The 18,661-nt window shown below is 43.0% G+C and overlaps 1 protein-coding gene across 3 annotated transcripts in view; it reads left to right on the forward strand.

The window, feature by feature from the left end:
- ZFYVE28 (zinc finger FYVE-type containing 28) overlaps positions 1 to 18,661 on the forward strand; it is a 629,789-nt gene that overhangs the window by 432,674 nt on the left and 178,454 nt on the right. For all 3 annotated transcript variants that reach the window (XM_029592250.1, XM_029592232.1, XM_029592241.1), the window contains exon 7: positions 14,901 to 15,002. In XM_029592250.1, coding sequence (XP_029448110.1) covers positions 14,901 to 15,002 — 102 coding nt within the window. The remainder of the gene's footprint in view (positions 1 to 14,900; positions 15,003 to 18,661) is intronic.

Genomic DNA, 18,661 nt, shown 5'->3' on the forward strand with positions numbered 1-18,661 from the left:
AGGAGTTCCGGAGTTCCTCAAGAAGATCCATCAACTTCTCCAGTCCATACATTTCCTGGTCAACTTTACCAAGGCAGTTCTGTTTCCGACTCAAAGAATTCGGTTTATAAGAACCTGGATAGAATCGCTTCAGGAGAAAACATTTCTCTCCATTGACAGAGAAATATTGCTGATAGGCCTGGTAAAGTCTCTTTCAAGAGGCTGAACCTCTGCAAGGTTGGTCCTGGTCCTTCTTGGTCATAACAGTGGTTACAGTGCAAATGGCTCCTTAGTCACATCTACACATGCAGGCCTTCAGTGAGGTATTTGAAGCCAATAGGATCAACTCTTATCAGCTTTTATCCCACAAGTTCCAGAAATCCTAAAAGTGATCCTCTCAGTTTCCATCGCATCAAGTTTCACCGGCATTAAGGGAGTTACATTGGTTACCAGTGGGGTTGTGATCCAAATTTAAGCTTATTACTATAGTATATAAGCTTTTAATTTCCCATGAGAAATGTGTGTTACAGAAGAAGCTGGAATGTTATAAACCTGGATGACATTTATGATCCTCTACTAAAGCATTATTAAGGGTGCCAGCTAATACTACCTACCATTTACAGAGAACTAAGGCTAGAGCTTTTTTGTGTTACAACTGTAGTGTGGAATTCTCTCCCAGATCGGCTTAGATTCCAGTCTGATATAAAGGACTTCAGAAACCAGTTAGTCGATTTTGTTTAGGGAAGCATTTGTATAAAGGCCTGTCCATGATTGTATGTAACTTTAATTGTATAATGTGATATTTTAAATTTGGAATTGTAATTCACACGGAATGGCTGATTGACTGGAGGGAGCAAAATATAAGCATTTGAATAATAAAGTGACTATTTACTGACACCTCCACCAAAGGAAGAGTGGGGCACACATGAATGTGACATGGGCCGAAGGATCATCTACATCAAGGATCATCTACAAATCAACCACTTTGTGTTGTGAGCCATCTGCTTTGCTCTAAGGACCTTCTATTGGGAAAGAGAGCCTTAATCCAAACAGGCAGCCAGGTGGCCATATTCTACATAATCAAGGAGTTATGGATTGTGCAAGTCTTTGCCAGGTGACCCTCCGAATCTGGTCATGGACAGGACATCACAATGGCCATCTCCAGGCAAGCTATCTTCTGGGGATCCAGAACACATTGGCGGACCACCTCAGCAGGGTGTTGCATCCACTTGAGTGGTCACTTGATCAAGGGATTACAAATGACTCTAGTCATTGGGGAAAGCCAATGATCAACCTGTTCGGGAAAACAGAAAGATCAAGAAGTTCTATGGATCAGCTCCTGACACGTTTGCATTAGACTGGAGCATCGGTCTACTCTGTCCCCACAGATTCCTCTTATTGCCAGGACCATTCAGCAGGTCCTTCAAGTCAAGGCAAGGATAATCTTCATAGCACCAATCTGGCCATATCAAGTGTGGTATCCATATTTTGTCCATATCTCATTTCAGTTGCCAGTTCCTTTAAAATGTCTCTGATTCTCATCACACAGCATGGAGACAGGCTTTGCTGTCTGATCCTGCCATCACTGGCCCTCACAGCATAGATATTTAATGTGCAGTAGTTTCCTCTTTATTCCTTCCAAGAGAGATGGAGGATATTCTGATTTCTGTTAGGAAACCTTCAACCAGAAGATCTATGGTTTCAAATAGAAGAGGTTCTGGACCTTACAGATTTCAAACTAGACCATAAGGGAAAGCAGACAGTCATTCATATTTGCATGGTTTGGAGGGAGGTGTCTTCCAAGGATACTTGTGAAACAGGGAAGTTAGAATATCCCAGAGGAGAGGTTGGGGTTAAGGCTAAAGTAGCCCAGACAGATGTAGACAAAGAGCAATTAGAGGTTAATAACTCTACACTGCCATTTATTATTGTGAATACAAAGAAATGAAAATACAGATAAATATACTTTAAAATGTCTGTATATGAATGCAAGACGTCTGAATAGTAAGATTAGTGAGTTAGAATGTGTGGCATATGAGAACATAGATATTATAGGCATTTCAGAGACATGGTGGAAGGAGGATAACTAGTGGGGACACTATGATACAATATTATAAATTAGATTGATTTGATAGGGCAGATTAAATTGGTGGGGGGTGGCACTATATGTAAAAGATGGCATAAAGTCAAGCATCATAAAAATCCTGCAGGAAACAAAATACAGTCAGAATCCTTATGGATAGAAATTCCATATGTGATGGGTAAGAGTATATACACAATGCTATACTATCAGCCACCTGATCAGGTTGAAGAAATGGACTATGAAACGCTAGCTGAAATTTTAAAAAGTAAATAAATATGGCAATCACAATAATGAGAGATTTCAATTACCCCAGGATTGATTGGGTCAGTGTCTCATCAGAGCATGTTAGAGAGGTTACATTTCTAGATGCTAGTGATGACTGCTTCATGGAGCAACTGATCCTAGAACTAATGAGAAGGCCAGCTACTTTAGATCTGGTCCTCAGTGGATCACATGACCTAGTACAAGGGGTTACTGTGGTGGGGCTGCTAAGCAATTGTAGTCATAATGCAATCAAGTTTGGTATAGTCGCTGGAGGGAGAACATTAAATAAAACTACTGTAGCATATAACTTTAAGAAGGGAGATTGACAGAATGAGGAAATCAGAAACTAAATGGAGCAGTTGCAAAGATTAAAAGTTTACATGATGCATGGACATTGTTTAAAAATACCATCTTGGAAGCCTAGATAAAATGTATTCCATGCATTATAAAAAAAGGTAAAGGAAGACCAAATGACTGCCAGCATAGTTTATTGGTGAGGTAGAAGAAGCAGTTAAAGCTAAAAGGTATCATTCAAAAAATGGAACACAGACCCAAATGATGAAAATAGTCAAGAGCATCTAACTTGCACTGTCAAGTTAGATGTAAAACAATAGTAAGATGGACCAAGGGAGAATTTAAGAAGCTTTACCAGTGAGACAAAAACTAATAATAAAACCTTTTTCAAGTACATTCAAATCAAAAGCCTGTGAGGGGGTCAATTGGATTGCTAGATGACCGAGGGGGCAAAACGGGTGCTCAGGGAGGACAAGGAAATAGCAGAAAAACTGAATGAATTTGTTGCCTTTACGGGTGAGGGTGTTGGGAACATACCCACACCTGAAACATTCTTTAATGGTGGAGATTCTGAGCAACTAAAATAAATGTCTGTGACAATAGAGGAATAATAAATCACTGGAACCAGATGGCATCCATCCTAGAGTTCTAAAATAACTAAAACATGAAATTGCTAACCTGTTACTAGTAATCTACTATAATTTAAAACAGCCATAATACCAGAAGATTGGAAGATGGCCAGTGTCATGCCAGTTTTTAAAAAGGGCTCCAGAATTGATCAAGGAAAGTGTAGACTAGTAAACCTGATGTCTGTGTAGGGTAAAAATAAAATCACTGGTCATACATTGAGACATGGCTTAATGGGAAAGACTCAACATGCTTTTAGCAAAGGGAAGTCTTGCCTTAGCAAACCTTTAAATTTTACAAGGTGTTAAAGAAACGTGTATATAAAGGTGACCCAGCTGATATATTGGGTCCCTTGATTCTCTCGAGTCTTCTAGCACCTACGCTGAACATAAGAACATGCCATACTGGGTCAGACCAAGGGTCCATCAAGCCTAGCATCCTGTTTCCAACAGTGGCCAATCCAGGCCATAAGAACGTGGCAAGTACCCAAAAACTAAGTCTATTCCATGATACTGTTGCTAGTAATAGAAGTGGCTGTTTTCTAAGTCAATTTAATTAATAGCAGGTAATGGACTTCTCCCCCAAGAACTTATACAATCCTTTTTTAGACACAGCTACACTAACTGCACTAACCACATCCTCTGGCAGCAAATTCCTGAGTTTAATTGTGCCTTGAGTGAAAAAGAACTTTCTCCAATTAGTTTTAAATGTGCCACATGCTAACTTCATGGAGTGCCCCCTAGTCTTTCTATTATCTGAAAGAGATTCACATTTACCCATTCTAGACCTCTCATGATTTTAAACACCTCTATTATGTCCCCCCCTCAGCCACCTCTTCTCCAAGCTGAAAAGTCCTAACCTCTTTAGTCTTTCCTAATAGGGGAGCTGTTCCATCCCCTTTATCATTTTGGTTGCCCTTCTCTATACCTTCTCCATACCTTCTCCATCGCAACTATATCTTTTTGAGATGCAGCGACCAGAATTGTACACAGTATTCTCATGAAGCGATACAGAGGCATTATGACATTTTCCGTTTTATTCACCATTCCCTTTGTAATAATTCCCAACATTGTTTGCTTTTTTGACTGCCACAGCACACTGAACCGATGATTTCAATGTGTTATCCACTATGACGCCTAGATCTCTTTCTTGGGTTGTAGCTTCTAATATAGAACCTAACATTGTGTAACTATTGCATGGGTTATTTTTCCCTATATGCATCACCTTGCACTTATCCATATTAAATTTCATCTGCCATTTGGATGCCCAATTTTCCAGTCTCACAAGCACTCACTGAGGAGCCTAAGCCCCCCCCCCCCCCTCTGGGTGGTCATGAAGAGCCCATAGGACCATATGACCCCTAGTGCCAGGATACCTCCGATGGTCTCTGATGGCCTTCCATTGGATCTTTCCCGTTTGGAGGAATGGCAGCATTCCTCTCCGGAGGACTTAACCTTTGCTGAGTTCGTCCGTGCGAGGGCTGAAGCTATCCCCTTCCTGCTCATGACTGAAGAGGACGCCCGCCATAAAATGCTTGAGATCCTCCAATTTATCGACACCCCAAAGGAAGTCGTAGTGGTGTTGATGCATGAGATCTTACGGGACCTGCTTCTTCGACTCTGGGAACACCCCCTCTCTGTTGCCCTGGTTAACCAGAAGGCCGATGGAGTGTACCTAGTACAGCAGTCTGTAGGCTTCGAAAAGCATCAGCTTTCCCACCAGTCAGTGGTGGTTGATTCGATGCTCACGAAGGCAAAGTGGTCAAAAACCCATGAGTCAGTCCCTCTGGGTAAAGACAACCAAGCATGGGACGCCATGGGATGGAGAGTATAACAGGGATCTGTGCTAATAGCCCAGATCGCCTCCTATCTCTTGTACATGACACAGTATACCTGCAACCTCTGGAAACAAGTCTAGGAGGTGGGGTACGGTCTGCTGCAGCAGTCCCAGGAAACCCCATGGCTCTAGTCCAACAGGACCTTGAATGTGGTAAGCACGAGGTACGTGCCACTTATGATGTCTTTGAGATGGTAGGGCGTGTAGCGGTGGCAGGTATTTCTGCCCGTTGTCTAGTGTGGCTTCGGGCCTCGGGCCTTCATCCTGAGGGCCAGGACCAGCTAGCAGACTTGCTTTGCACCGGGGATAACCTTTTTGGTGACAAGATCGAAGAGGCGGTCGCATAATTAAAGGACCACCATGAGACCCTCCAGCATTTGTCTGCCGGGCCCTCAGCCTCACCAGCCTCTTCCAAGCAGTTACTCACCCGGGACTGAAGAGACCTCTCTATAGGCCTAGAAAGGACTTTCCTCCGTCACCACACTCCAGGCAACAGCAGATGAGCGCCAGAGGCAGATCCCACCTGCAGTGGAGCCCATGCCCACAGCCAGCCCCCTAGGCCAGTCTTGCTGTGGGATTTTGACTGGCAACAAGAGAGCAGAGCCATCCATCTCTTCCGGTGCTAGGGGAACCCCCGGATGGGGGCTTGCTCTGCTTGTTCGCAGACAGTTGACAGGCTGTGACATCAGGCCAATGGGTCCTGTCCGTCAGGCAGGGTTATCAGCTGAATCTTGTGAACATTCCATCAGATTCTCCTCCGAGCCTGCAGTGTGGGGTCCAGTCTCGCATGCAGAGCTGCTTCAAGAGGAACTCACGGCCCTTCTCCAGGCCAGAACGGTGGAACCAATTCAACGGGGACAGCAGGGTTGGGGGTTTTACTCCCAGTACTTTCTGATTCCAAAGAAAACGGAGGCCTTCGACCCATTCTGGATTTATGGGCCTTGAACAGATTCCTAAAAAGGAAAAGTTCAAGATGGTGTCCTTAGGCACCATAATTCCCCTGTTGAACCAAGGGGACTGGCTTTTCTTCCTCGACCTAAAGGACATGTACCCACACATCGCGATCCTCTCAAATCACAGGAGGTATCTTCGCTTTGTGGTGGGGCTTCAACATTTTCAGTATCGTGTGCTCCTGTTTGGCCTCGCCTCTGCGCCACGAGTTTTCACAAATGTCTTGCTGTGGTGAGGACTTATCTGCGCCAACTTGAAGTCCAGATGTTTCCATACCTAGACAACTGGCTGCAAAGCGGCATGCAAGCCAGGGCACCGCATAGCACTATTCAGGTCCTGGATTGTCTGGGGTTTTTAATCAACTACCCGAAGTCAAACCTCTGCCCCTTGTCGCAACTGGCTTTCATCGGGGCTATCCTGGACTCATCACAAGCCAAGGCTTTCCTGCCACACTATAAAGCATGTGCATTGCCCTCCCTAGCAAGGGAAATCCAGTTGAGCAGCCTGGATTCATCATGACACATGTTGCAGCTCTTGGGGCACATGGCCACGGCCATGCATGTCATTCCCTTTTCCTATCTCCATATGTGACACGCCCAGTAGTCCCTGTGCTCCCAGTGGCGACAGGCCACCCAAGGTCTCCAGGTCCGCATCCAGGTGTCCCCACCACTCAGGACCTCCCCTGAATTGATGGGCATCTCCTCTCAACCTAAAGTGCAATATTCCCTTTCGGGCACCCTCTCCTCAGGTTGTGGTGACCACAGACACGTCCCATCTAGGGTGGGGAGCCTACATCAATGGCTTCCATATCCAGGGTTTCCGGACTGCGCAGGAATTGCAGCACTAGATAAACCTCTTGGAATTGAGGGCAATCCGGTATGCCCTGTGGGCCTTCCAGGATCGCTTGGTCAACAAAGGTCATCCTCGTTTGGACGGACAACCAAGTGGCCATATGGTATATCAACAAGCTGGAGGTACCAGGTCCTCCCTCCTTTGTCAGGAGGCATTGCAGATCTGGAGCTGGGCACTGGCTCAAGGGATGCTTCTCCAGGCTGTATTCCTGGCGGGCACACAGAACGCCCTAGCGGACCGGCTGAGCCGCATCTTCCAACCTCACGAGTGGTCTTTGAAATGGAAGGTAGCAGATCGGCTTTTCCATCTCTGGGGGACCCTGGTCATGGATCTGTTCGCCTCCCCCAGCAATGTGATGGTGCCCCAGAACTGCTCTCTGACCAGGTCAGATAACGTGCCACCCACGGACGCCTTTGCGATCCATTGGGAGATGGGCATCCTATATGCCTATTCGCCTCTTCCACTACTGTTGAAGACTCTCCTGAAACTTCACCAAGACCGGGGATCCGTGATCCTTGTCACCCTGCATTGGCCCCAACAGGTATGGTTCCCACTTCTGTGACAACTGGCCAGGCGGAACTCGATCCCTCTGGGGACGGCTCCGGACCTCCTCTCCCAGGATCAGGGCAGATTGTGCCATCCCAACCTCCGTGCCCTGTCCCTCACGGCATGGATCTTAAAAAGTTGATCCTGAAACCCCTGGCTCTTTCAGAGGACGTGACTAAGGTCCTGGTGGCTTCCAGGAAGCTGTCCACTAGGAAGTCTTATGCATTGAAGTGGAAGAAGTTCACCATATGGTGTGAGCAGAAGGGTCGCTATCCCTTCTCTTGCCCGTCCGACACCTTCTGAACTATCTTCTACACTTCTCAGATGCGGGTCTACACTTCTCGGATGCGGGTCCATGCGTGGGCTTCTTCAGCCGCAGCCTCCACTGTGGCCCCCTGTAGTCTCAAAGGACCTGAATGTGGTGCCAGCCCGGCTGATGAAACTGCCATTTGAGCCACTGTTTGTGTGCTCTCAAGCATTTGATATGGAAGATGATCTTCTTGATAGCTGTCATTTCAGCGCACAGGGTCAGCGCATATGCCTTAGTGACTTATCTGCCCTTCACTAGATTCTACCATGACAGGGTGGTTCTGCGCACAATACCCTTCATTTCTGCCCAAGGTGATTACAGAATTCCATCTTAACCAGTCCGTTGTGCTGCCTACTTTCTTCCACCAGCCTCATACTGGCCCAGGAGAAAGGGCGCTACACACACTGGATTGTAAGACGGCCCTGGCCTTCTGCCTGGACTGTACAGCGGGCCACAGGCTGTCCACATAGCTGTTTATCTCATTTGACTCCAATCGGCTGGGCAGGGCCGTTACCAAGCAGACTCGTTCCACCTGGATAGCAGACTGTATCTCTTTCTGCTATGAAAGCAAAAGGATAGATGCCAAAAGTCTTTTTCAATTCTTTATTGTGGTGGAGATGTGTAAAAGCAATGCCCAACTCAGGCCGAGTTTCGCCACTCTAAAAGCGGCTTCCTCAGGGGCTATGAATAAATCATAAAAACATAATAATTAATAAAACATAAAATAAAATCATATCAATAACCCTTAAAATTAGTGACATACAAGTAAATGGTGACATAAGACAGACAGAACTTGCAACATCCAAAAATAATTGAGGTTTAAATTCACCTATGTATATAAAAAAAAAATTTTTTTTTTAAATATTTATATGATTTTTCTTTTTTTCTTATAAAAATATATGGGATCAAACAGTCAGGAACAATAAATAAATTAATTTATCAAAAAAACATTTTTTTGACTTATATTAATATGTTTTGTGTTTTATTATATATTTTTTTATCTAAATTCAAGCTTATGGTGTAATGTTATTTATCAGTGATCCGCAGTGGAAACGTTTCTGTAGGAATATATCAGTGTGAACAAACATACCCCCAGTTTGAATGACTACATATCGTAGTTCATGATTTAGCAAACATGCATGTCATAAGCAGTACATTAACTTTTGTTGCACTAAAAAAAATATATTTCTCATTTAAAATTTTATTTCTCATTTAAGGTATTCAACTTATATTTTTACACACTAGTTGGTAGCAACGATTGGATGGTGCAAATTATAAGCTCATACACAGTAACAGGCAACAGCAAAGTGCCGTACACCATTAATAGTTTACTTGGTTCCTTTTCCTCTCTCCACTTCTTTTTCATTTTTAGACACCATTAGATGAATGGCGTGTACAAGATTATGATTTGTCATATACAAATAAAGGTTTGGTCACATCGTTTCATACAATTTTTTGTTTATACCAACAGTTTATATGTTAAGAGACCACCAGTGACCTTTGTTCACATTGATATATTCCTACATATACGTTTCCACTGCGGATCACTGATAAATGACATTACACCATAAGCTTGAAGCCATTAATGTGTTTGAGTCCAAATGAGTGTCTTAAGGTAATAAGAGCATTCATTAAACTAACTAACATGGGACAATGAATTTAGATATATTAATACGTCTTGGGCCGCCCACCCCAAGAAAGCCCCGGGATGCGCTAAGTCCCGGGGCTTTCTTGGGGTGGGCGTGTCAGGGGCGTGATGCGGTCGGTGCGTCATCAGGGGCGTGTCGGGGGCGTGACACGGTTGGCGTGTCATCTGGGGGCGGTGCCGTGGGCGTGGTTTCGGCCCGGGGGCGTGGCCACGGCCTCCGGACCAGCCCCTGGACCGGAACATGGCACGCGGCAGCCAGCCCGGCGCGTGCAAAGTTATGCCTGCCTCTAGCAGGCGTAACTTGTGCGATAGAGGTGGGGGGAGTTAGATAGGGCCGGGGGGGTGGGTTAGGTAGGGGAAGGGAGGGGAAGGTGGGGGGAGGCGGGAGGGAACGTGCAATGCGTGCAGGGCTTGGCGCGCGCAAGTTGCACAAATGTGCACCCCCTTGCACGCGCCGACCCCGGATTTTATAAGATTTTATAATCCAGCGTACTTTTGTTCGCGCCTGGTGTGCGAACAAAAGTACGCGCACACGCTGTGTTTTAAAATGTACCCCTTTGTGTTTTATTATATATTTTTTAAGTTCAAAAAACTTTTTTGGATAAATGAATTTATCTATTTTGTTCCTGACTGTTTGATCCCATATATTTTTATAAGAAAAAAAGAAAAATAATATAAACATTTATTTTTTAAAAATGTTTTTTTATATACATAGGTGAATTTAAACCTCAATTATTTTTGGATGTTGCAAGTTCTGTCTGTCTTATGTCACCATTTACTTGTATGTCACTAATTTTAAGGGTTATTGATATGATTTTATTTTATGTTTTATTAATTATTATGTTTTTATGATTTATTCATAGCCCCTGAGGCAGACGCTTTTAGAGTGGCGAAACTCGGCCTGAGTCGGGCATTGTTTTTACACATCTCCACCACAATAAAGAATTGAAAAAGACTTTTGGCATCTATCCTTTTGCTTTCCAAATGCTTTCCTAGATCGCCTACCTTCTTGCTTTTTGGGTCCGTCTCTTTCTGCTATGACGGCGCACTCCGTAAGGGCCATGGTGACCTCTGTGGCCTACCTTCATACAGTTCCGTTGGGAGATATCTGCAGAGCTGCGACATGGAGTTCCCTTCACACTTTCGATGTACATTATTGCCTGGACAGGGATGGCCACCGAAATAGCGGATTCAGCCAGTCTGTCCTGCGCAACCTTTTTCAGCTGTGAACCCAACTCTTCCACTGGGGCCCCCCTGGGATTTTGTTCAGGCTATCCCCACGGTCACCACCAGCACCTCTGTTGTGCCCATTGGCACCAGGTTCAGTGTCTGTTGGTTCCATTGGGTCAGGTCCAGCCTGTGTGAGGATTACCATCCTGCTTGTCGTAGGAGAAAGCACAGTTGCTTACCTGTAACAGGTGTTCTTCTAGGACAGCAGGATGGTAGTTCTCACGAAACCCACCTGCCACCCCGCGGAGTTGGGTTCTCCTGTTAGTTTGTTTTTATCATATCTACTTACAAGACTAAAGAGAGTCCCTGTGTGGATGCAGGAATATGGCATGTTGGGCATGCTCAATGTGCCAGCTAGTTTCTAGAAGCTTTGACAGAAGTTTTCCGTGCCAGACTCTATCTGATGATGTCACCCATGTGTGAGGACTAACATCCTGCTGCCCTGGAGAACACCTGTTACAGGTAAACAATTGCGCTTTATTTAGGGGGCTCACATCATTTCAAGCAGGTGACGGAAATGGTGCCAGTACTCTGTACTGGCACATACTCTCTGAAAAGCGCCCTATTATGTTTAGATAAATGGTCATTATCCCATACCAATAAGCATGTTATTTTGTTTTTTTATTATCTCCTGCAGTCATTTATTTATTTATTTATTTTTATTTGTACAATTTTTATATACCGTTGCACAGAAACAAGTTCTATCTCTACGGTTTACAAAATACATCTCAAAATCGAGGTGTCAGAAAGAATAAAAGTACATCATAAAATAATCAAAAATAAATTACGTGCATTTAATTAGAAACTAATAAATAGAGACTAAAAATAACATTAAAATGAGATAAAAGCAGAATAAAAGAAAATATGAAAAAAACCTGGCTATTATCTTGTGACCCTCTCAAATGCCTGTTTAAAAAGCCACGTTTTTAGATCTTTCCTGAATCTCTTTAGGTTATGTTGTAGCCGTAACTCTTGTGGTAACTTATTCCAGAGAGTTGGACCTGTGATTTACATGGCACAATCTCTGACTTCGCTCAGATGTGCGGATCTTACTGTAGGTACTGACAGGAGGGCTTTGTTAGCTGACCTAAGGTCTCGCTAGGGGATGTGTAATTTAATAATTGAATTCAACTATGCAGACATTTCACCATACAATATTTTGTGTATAATGCATAAGGATTTGCATTATTCTGCTTTCTACAGGTAACCAATGTAGATCTCGTAAGACCCGAGTAATGTGATCCTACTTTCTTGTATTCGAGAGAATACAGACAGCAGTATTTTGCAGAACCTCTAAAGGACGTAAGGTTGCCTTTGGTAGTCCTAACATTGTGGAATTACAATAGTCTAACCCGGTGAATAGCATAGTTTGAAATACTAATCTGAAATGTTCATGTGATAGTAGCAGCTTCAAGCGTTTTAACATTATTAGTTTGCTAAAACCTTCTTTAGCTTTTTTAGAAATATGTACTCTAAAATTTAGCTCATAGTCCATGATAACCCCTAAATTCCTTGTTGAATCTACTAACTTGTAACCACTTTCTTTTCTAGGTTAACATTCTTCTGGTCTAAAATCATAAAAACAGATTTATCTAAGTTTAAAATTAATTTAATTTGAGTTAGCAGTTGTCGAATTATTTTTAGATACATATCTACTAATTTAAAAGTTGTCTCTAGGCCATTTTCTATTGGGAATAAAATCTGAATGTCATCTACATAAATTAAATAATTTAAACTAAGACCGGTTAAAAGATGACATAGCAGGAGTAAATAAATATTAAAAAGAGTAGCTGACAACGCAGAATCCTGTGGCACTCCTGTAGATAAATTTACCTTTTCTGAGATTAATTTTCACTGTAAAATTCCGATTATCTAAAAAAAGAAGTAAACCATTTCAACGTAGTGTTAGTTAGTCTTATGTCCTGTAATCTATCGAGGAGTATTTAGTGATCAACCTTATCAAAGGCAGCTGAAAGATCCAAAAGGACAAGTAAATAACTTTGTCCCCTGTCAAACCCTCTGCGAATATTATCTGATAAGGATAATAGTGTTTCAGTACTATAAAATTTTCTAAAACAGTGTTGCGCTGGATATAAAATCTCATTTATTTCCAGATATTCACTTAATTGTCTATTGACTAACCTTTCGATTAATTTTGCTAAAAATGGTAAATTTGAAATAGGTCTATAATTTTTTTAGTCTGTGGTGTCTAGCTCTTTTTGTTTCAGAATTGGCTTTACAATGGAATTTTTTAGACTCTGGTATAAATTACCTTCAAGAGATTGATTGACTACTGTTAAAAATGGACATATAATCTCTGAACATTGTTTAAGAGCAACTGTCATGAATCAGATACAACTATCTTAGTCACATAAACACCTTGAATTACTTACAAAATAATACTTTTCATGCTCTTAAGATGCCAGTATTACTTCTATATTTTGGAACCTCCATGATTATTAAATACTTAGGTGTTGCCATTGATGAAAAGTATGACTTATCTGTTATGTATTTCTTATTTATTTATTTATTTACTTACTTAAAACTCTCATATACTGATGTTCAATAATTTATCACAATGGTTTACATAAACTAAAAATTAAGACCTTAAAATACATAAGATACAGGTATAGCACATGAGTTTAAAAAAAAAATAAATTAAACAACTAAAGACTGAAACTTAAATTAGATGGAAAATAAAATAATAGGAAGTATAAATAAAACTAAAAAGAAAATAAGTAATTACTTCAGCATAATGATCTTATTGTATTAGCATCTGATGTTAGGGATCAAAACTGAAAATTCACAAGTTAGGTGGATAAACTTATTTAGCTAACTTTGGCCTGGATTCATCATTAATCGCAGAATGATGAATCCACTGAAAACGGGGGGGGGCGGGCCTGCGAAAGCCCACAGCCTTCGCACCACTGCGGTGTCTTCGCTGCCGGCTTTCGCACCGAATAGCGCCACTGTGAAAGGTGGTGCTATTCGGCACGCTACTGCCGACTATAACATTGGTAACGTTATCACCGGCAGCGAAGACACTGCCTACTCCTCCCCTCCCCGATTCTGCCCCGACTCGAATTTGCAAGCTATCACACGTGAACAGGGCCTTTTCACGTGCGATAAGCCTTTAGAAAATAACCTTGTTAGCTAGGATGTTTAGCAGTGTGGACATACCACTGAATTTACCCAGCTGCCTTTAAATTAGCCGGATAGTTTTATCCAGCTAACGTTTGATTGCTCTTTGGCTAACCTAAAGTTATCCAGCTATCGGGCCGATACAGTAAAGTCCGCGGGAGAGTGCTCTCCCGGCGCGCGCACAGACCAGTCTCCTGTGCACGTGATTCAGTATGCAAATTAGGCCCGTCGGTAAAAGGAGGCGCTAGGGACACTAGCGCGTCCCTAGCGCCTCCTTTTGGACCGGAGCGGCGGCTGTCAGTGGGTTTGACAGCCGACGCTCAATTTTGCCGGCATCGGTTCTCGAGCCCGCTGACAACCACGGGTTTGGAAACCGGACGCCGGCAAAATTGAGCATCCGGTTTTCGAGCCGTGGGCGGACTTCAATTTTTTTTTTTTTTAACTTTTGGTAACTTTCGGGACCTTCGACTTAATATCGCCATGATATTAAGTCGGAGGGTGCACAGAAAAGCAGTTTTTACTGCTGGCGTCGCGCCGAATAACTACACCATAAAAAGTGTAGTTATTTGGCGCGAAAAAGACAGCGAAAGGCATGTGTATCTTTCGCTGTCTGGGAAATCTACGCAGAGTCTGCCCCGGTGCCTGCCCCGACTCCTCCCCTTCCGGGGCCTACTCCGCCCCGAGCTAGCTATCGCACGCGTGGAATAGCTTTAGGAAATGACCCCCTTTGCCAGATAATGTTGCTCAGCCCCTGAGGAAGCTGGCTAAGTTTTCAGCAAACTAAAAGCTTATCCAGCTTTATTAGGGGCAGTCAGGCAAGTGAGATTTTCAAATCCCAGCATATGTCCAACTAAGTGCTATACCTGACCAGACAAATGCACTGAGTGTGGACCTCACTGTATTTGCTGATTTTTGTGTACCCATACATGGTAATTGCACATTTAAAACAAAAGTTGGTATGACAGAGGTGGATAAAGGTTTTAAAACAGTATATCACTTACACTTGTGCTTTTTCTACTACCTATATTTAGAGACTGCATCCATTGTTTTGTGATAAAATAAAATTGCTCAAATTTTGCTGTACTCTAAATTGTATGTATCTAGAGATCTGACTACTGTTGTTTGTGTATTGAATACAGTGGACTTGTGGTTTATTCTGAAGGACCGTTGAATTTGGACCGTAAACCAGAAGACATGTCTGAGCTATTCAGACCCTTCCACACTTTACTAAGAAAAATAAGGCAAGTAATGTTATATGCTCAGGGCCACTAGTTTACAAAGTGAAAATGGGGCAGCTAAAAAGATTATAAAATGTATTTCAAGCTTGCTTCATTTACATATGTACATCTTTCTTTTTTTCCTTTTGGTTCCCAGTTATATTTTTATAATCATTTCTTTTCTTAGTTTTTGTAGCATTTCATTCTTCATTTTTTCAATTTGAGTTTTTTGTTTGAAAAAGCTAGAATCTGATACCTAATAGCTGGACATCATGATAGTTTAATCTTTTTTATGCTCTGGGTTTTTAGTTTATTTCAAATAGTAATCTGTTAAGTAACAGTTCCCTGGGAAGTTGTTCTTAAGAAGTGTGTAATTCCCCAGAAGAGGAAGAAAACAAAATGTTTAATTTATATTGTGTTTCAGTATTGGACTGCGTCATATAAATAGGGGCAGATTTTTAAAAAGTACACGAGCGCGTACTTTTGTTCGCACACCCGGCGCAAACAAGAGTATGCCGGATTTTAATAGATACGCGCGTAGCCGCGCATATCTTTGAAAATCCGGGGTCAGCGCGCGCAAGGCTGCGCAAAATCTGCAGCCTGCGTGCGCCGAGCCGCGCAGCCTGCCTTTGTTCCCTGCCTCCGTTCCGATTTCGGAGCAGCCTCGGAGGGAACTTTCTTTCCGACGCCCCCCACCTTCCCTATCCTTCCCCTAACTAACCCGCCCCCCGGCCCTAACTAATTCCCCTCCCCTACCTTTATTTCAAAAGTTACGCCTCCCCGAGGCAGGCGTAACTTGCGCGCACCGGGCCAGCTGCCAGCACGCCATGTTCCGGTCCGGGGGCTGGTCCGGAGGCCGCGGTCATGCACCCGGGCCGGAACCACAGCCCCGGGACTTACGCTCGCCCGGGGCTTTGCGCACGCCAGCAGCCTACGCAACATAGGCTCGGCGCGTGCAGGGGGAGCTTGGGGCAGGTTTTCTGGGGGTACGCGCGTGTCTTATGTGCGTACCCCTTTGAAAATCTGCCCCGTATTGTGTAACATTTCGTACATAAGCTGTATTTTCTCCTGCCACCACCACCAGTTCTTTCAAATTCTCTTTTGACCTGCCCTCAATCAGTCTGAAGCAATTGTTGCGGGTTTCTTATGTCAAGAAGATTGGGATGGGAAGACTGGTTAGAGGCTAATTTGTCAACATTTTACTGCACTTTTTCCCAACCCGCATGGCAGACTGCTGTGCCTTCAGATCTGATCAAGTGCACAATGGAAAAGTCACTATTGCCTGATGCTCAGATCCAGGCCAGCACCTGGGCTCTTCTTTCATAACCTCGCAGCAACAAGAGACACTAGCAGTGTCTCTACTACTTCTCTTCCTAGCTACAGCATGAGCCCTGGATTGTGGGAGTTAAGGGGCAATATGGAGGGCACGGATAGCTAAGACCTGCTTTGTGCGACCCACAAATTGCCCACAGCATCTCCTCATCTTCCAGCCTCTGTCTTATCCTCAGGCTGGGTGAGCTGGGGAGAGCCATGCACCGAGTTCTGAATATGGCTTAGGGTTGGGAGCATCTGCAGCAGTGAAGGAGCTCTGGAAGTTGCATGCTTCAGCTATCTGCCCATACCACACCGACTTTTCCCTTCTCCTGCCCTTGTATATAACTGGAGAGCTGGTCCATCATGAAGGGTTCATATGCTTCTTCATCCCCTCTCTTCCTTTGTTTTAAAATTTAGAAGAAAAACTGGTAGGGCTTTCAGTGTTTCCCTAGCTCTTCTTTTTGCCATACGAGTCCTCTCCAAGTCCACACTGCCTGCTTCGTGGAGGTTAGTGTACCACTCAACCTTTTTGTTAATATAGATATGTCTTTGGCATGAAAAGGTTGGGAAACACTGTTTTATTGGACAACCAAAACATATAGCTTCTGCTTTCCTTCTGCATGAACCCAAACACATCTCATCTGAAACAGTCTAATATCACTGGTGTTTTACATTGTTTCTTTCATAGAAGAAGAAATAGAAGTTAGCTTCTAAAAATAGTCATCAGACTATGGAGACAAGCTCATCTTTCATGTTGAATTATAAGGATGCCAGGAAGTGTTCTGTGCAGTAAAGCTTCCTGTGATACTGATTTGTTATGGAAGCACCAGAAAGATAAGTTCTTGAGAGAGATTCAGTATATAAGATGACTACAGTGGTAGCTTGTGCAAAATAGTTTAATCCAGAGCATACTCAAAGCTAATGTCAGTTCTCTAGCAGAGGCTGCCAGTTTAGATGTGTGTGTTTATATTCTGGTTCAGGTAGCCAAAAATTCTTTTTTGGTGTTGAAAAATTCTTAGTAGACTAGAAGACTGGAAAATGGTGGGGGTTTTTTTTTTTTTAGTTTTCTGTTTTGAATCACAATAGTCTAACCAAATTCTTGATTTTTGTCACAGTGTTGCACAAAGCTACTTGCTGCATAACTAGACACAAAATCATATTTTTTTCAGTGCTTTATTCAGTATGCAATAAATCTATTAAAACCAAGTATTTCTAATTAGAGTTTCTCTGAAAATAAGCAGTTCAGTCAGTCACGTGTGGGTCATGTGACTACACTCAGTGCTGAGCATATGGATCCTTTCAAAGCTTTCTGGAAACAGCAAAAGCCTTTCACTGCCAGTGAACAGCAGTTCCCACTTTGCAGTGGCCCTGCAGTTCTCAGTACATTTTTGTCTTCCTAAACCAATTGACATGTTCTTCCTTTTATGGCTCTACAGAAATTAGACAAATTTTCTAGATTTTGTCAGGTTTTCTATTAATCCAAATAGATTGCCCTAGTTAGGTTTTTTTGGGCAGTTTGGAAGATTTATTTTTTCTTCATCATTTCTTTGAACTGGCTCATGATTTTTTTTTTTGTAAGCGCAGTCATGACAGACTCCCTGGGAAATTTTTTCATCTCTTCAGACCATCACCTTTTAATAGAATATCTTCATTTGATCTTGGCTCATCTTTTATCCTCACAATGTCTGAGAAGCAGTTCAGCAGCCAAACAAGTGAATTAAAACAATTCCTTGCTAAAATATCATCTACAACATCAAGATGAAGGTAGTTCAAAGGATCAACCTGAAACTGGAGCTGACAGTTTTGCCTACAGTTCCACAAGTGCAGAGTTTGAGGAACCTAATCTGATTGCTGGAGAATGATCCAAATGAAATTGGACAGGATTGAGATTTGAGAAGAGGATATGAAAGTGAAAATGCTACCAATTTGAACTAGTTGGGCCATCAGTGGGCCATCAGTGACTGCAGTGCACTGTCCCTAAGAACTGAGTTTTGCTTTTGTTGCAAGCTGTTTGCCAGTAACATGTTTGGTGCATCATCTCTTTCTGATAAAGACTGGTGTTGCAGAGCACTTGGTCACACCTTTTGAAGCTGCTGCAGCGCTGACTTTCCTAGGGAAGCACAGTCTGCATTCGACCCACTACTCTTATCTGTAACATGCTCAGAGCAAAGGGGATTAATCTCACACCTTAGTAGTTGTAGGCTTCTCTCTGAGATGAGGCAGGACACCACCGTACCATTACCGAGTTTATCACATCACATCAGTTTACATTCAGGTACTGTAGGTATTTCCCTATCCCCAGAGAGTTTACAATCTAAGTTTTTTGTACCTGAGGCAATGAAGGGTAAAGTGACTTGCCCAGGGTGGGA

This window comes from Rhinatrema bivittatum, chromosome 1 (assembly GCF_901001135.1).
Source record: "Rhinatrema bivittatum chromosome 1, aRhiBiv1.1, whole genome shotgun sequence".
Lineage (NCBI taxonomy): Eukaryota > Metazoa > Chordata > Amphibia > Gymnophiona > Rhinatrematidae > Rhinatrema > Rhinatrema bivittatum.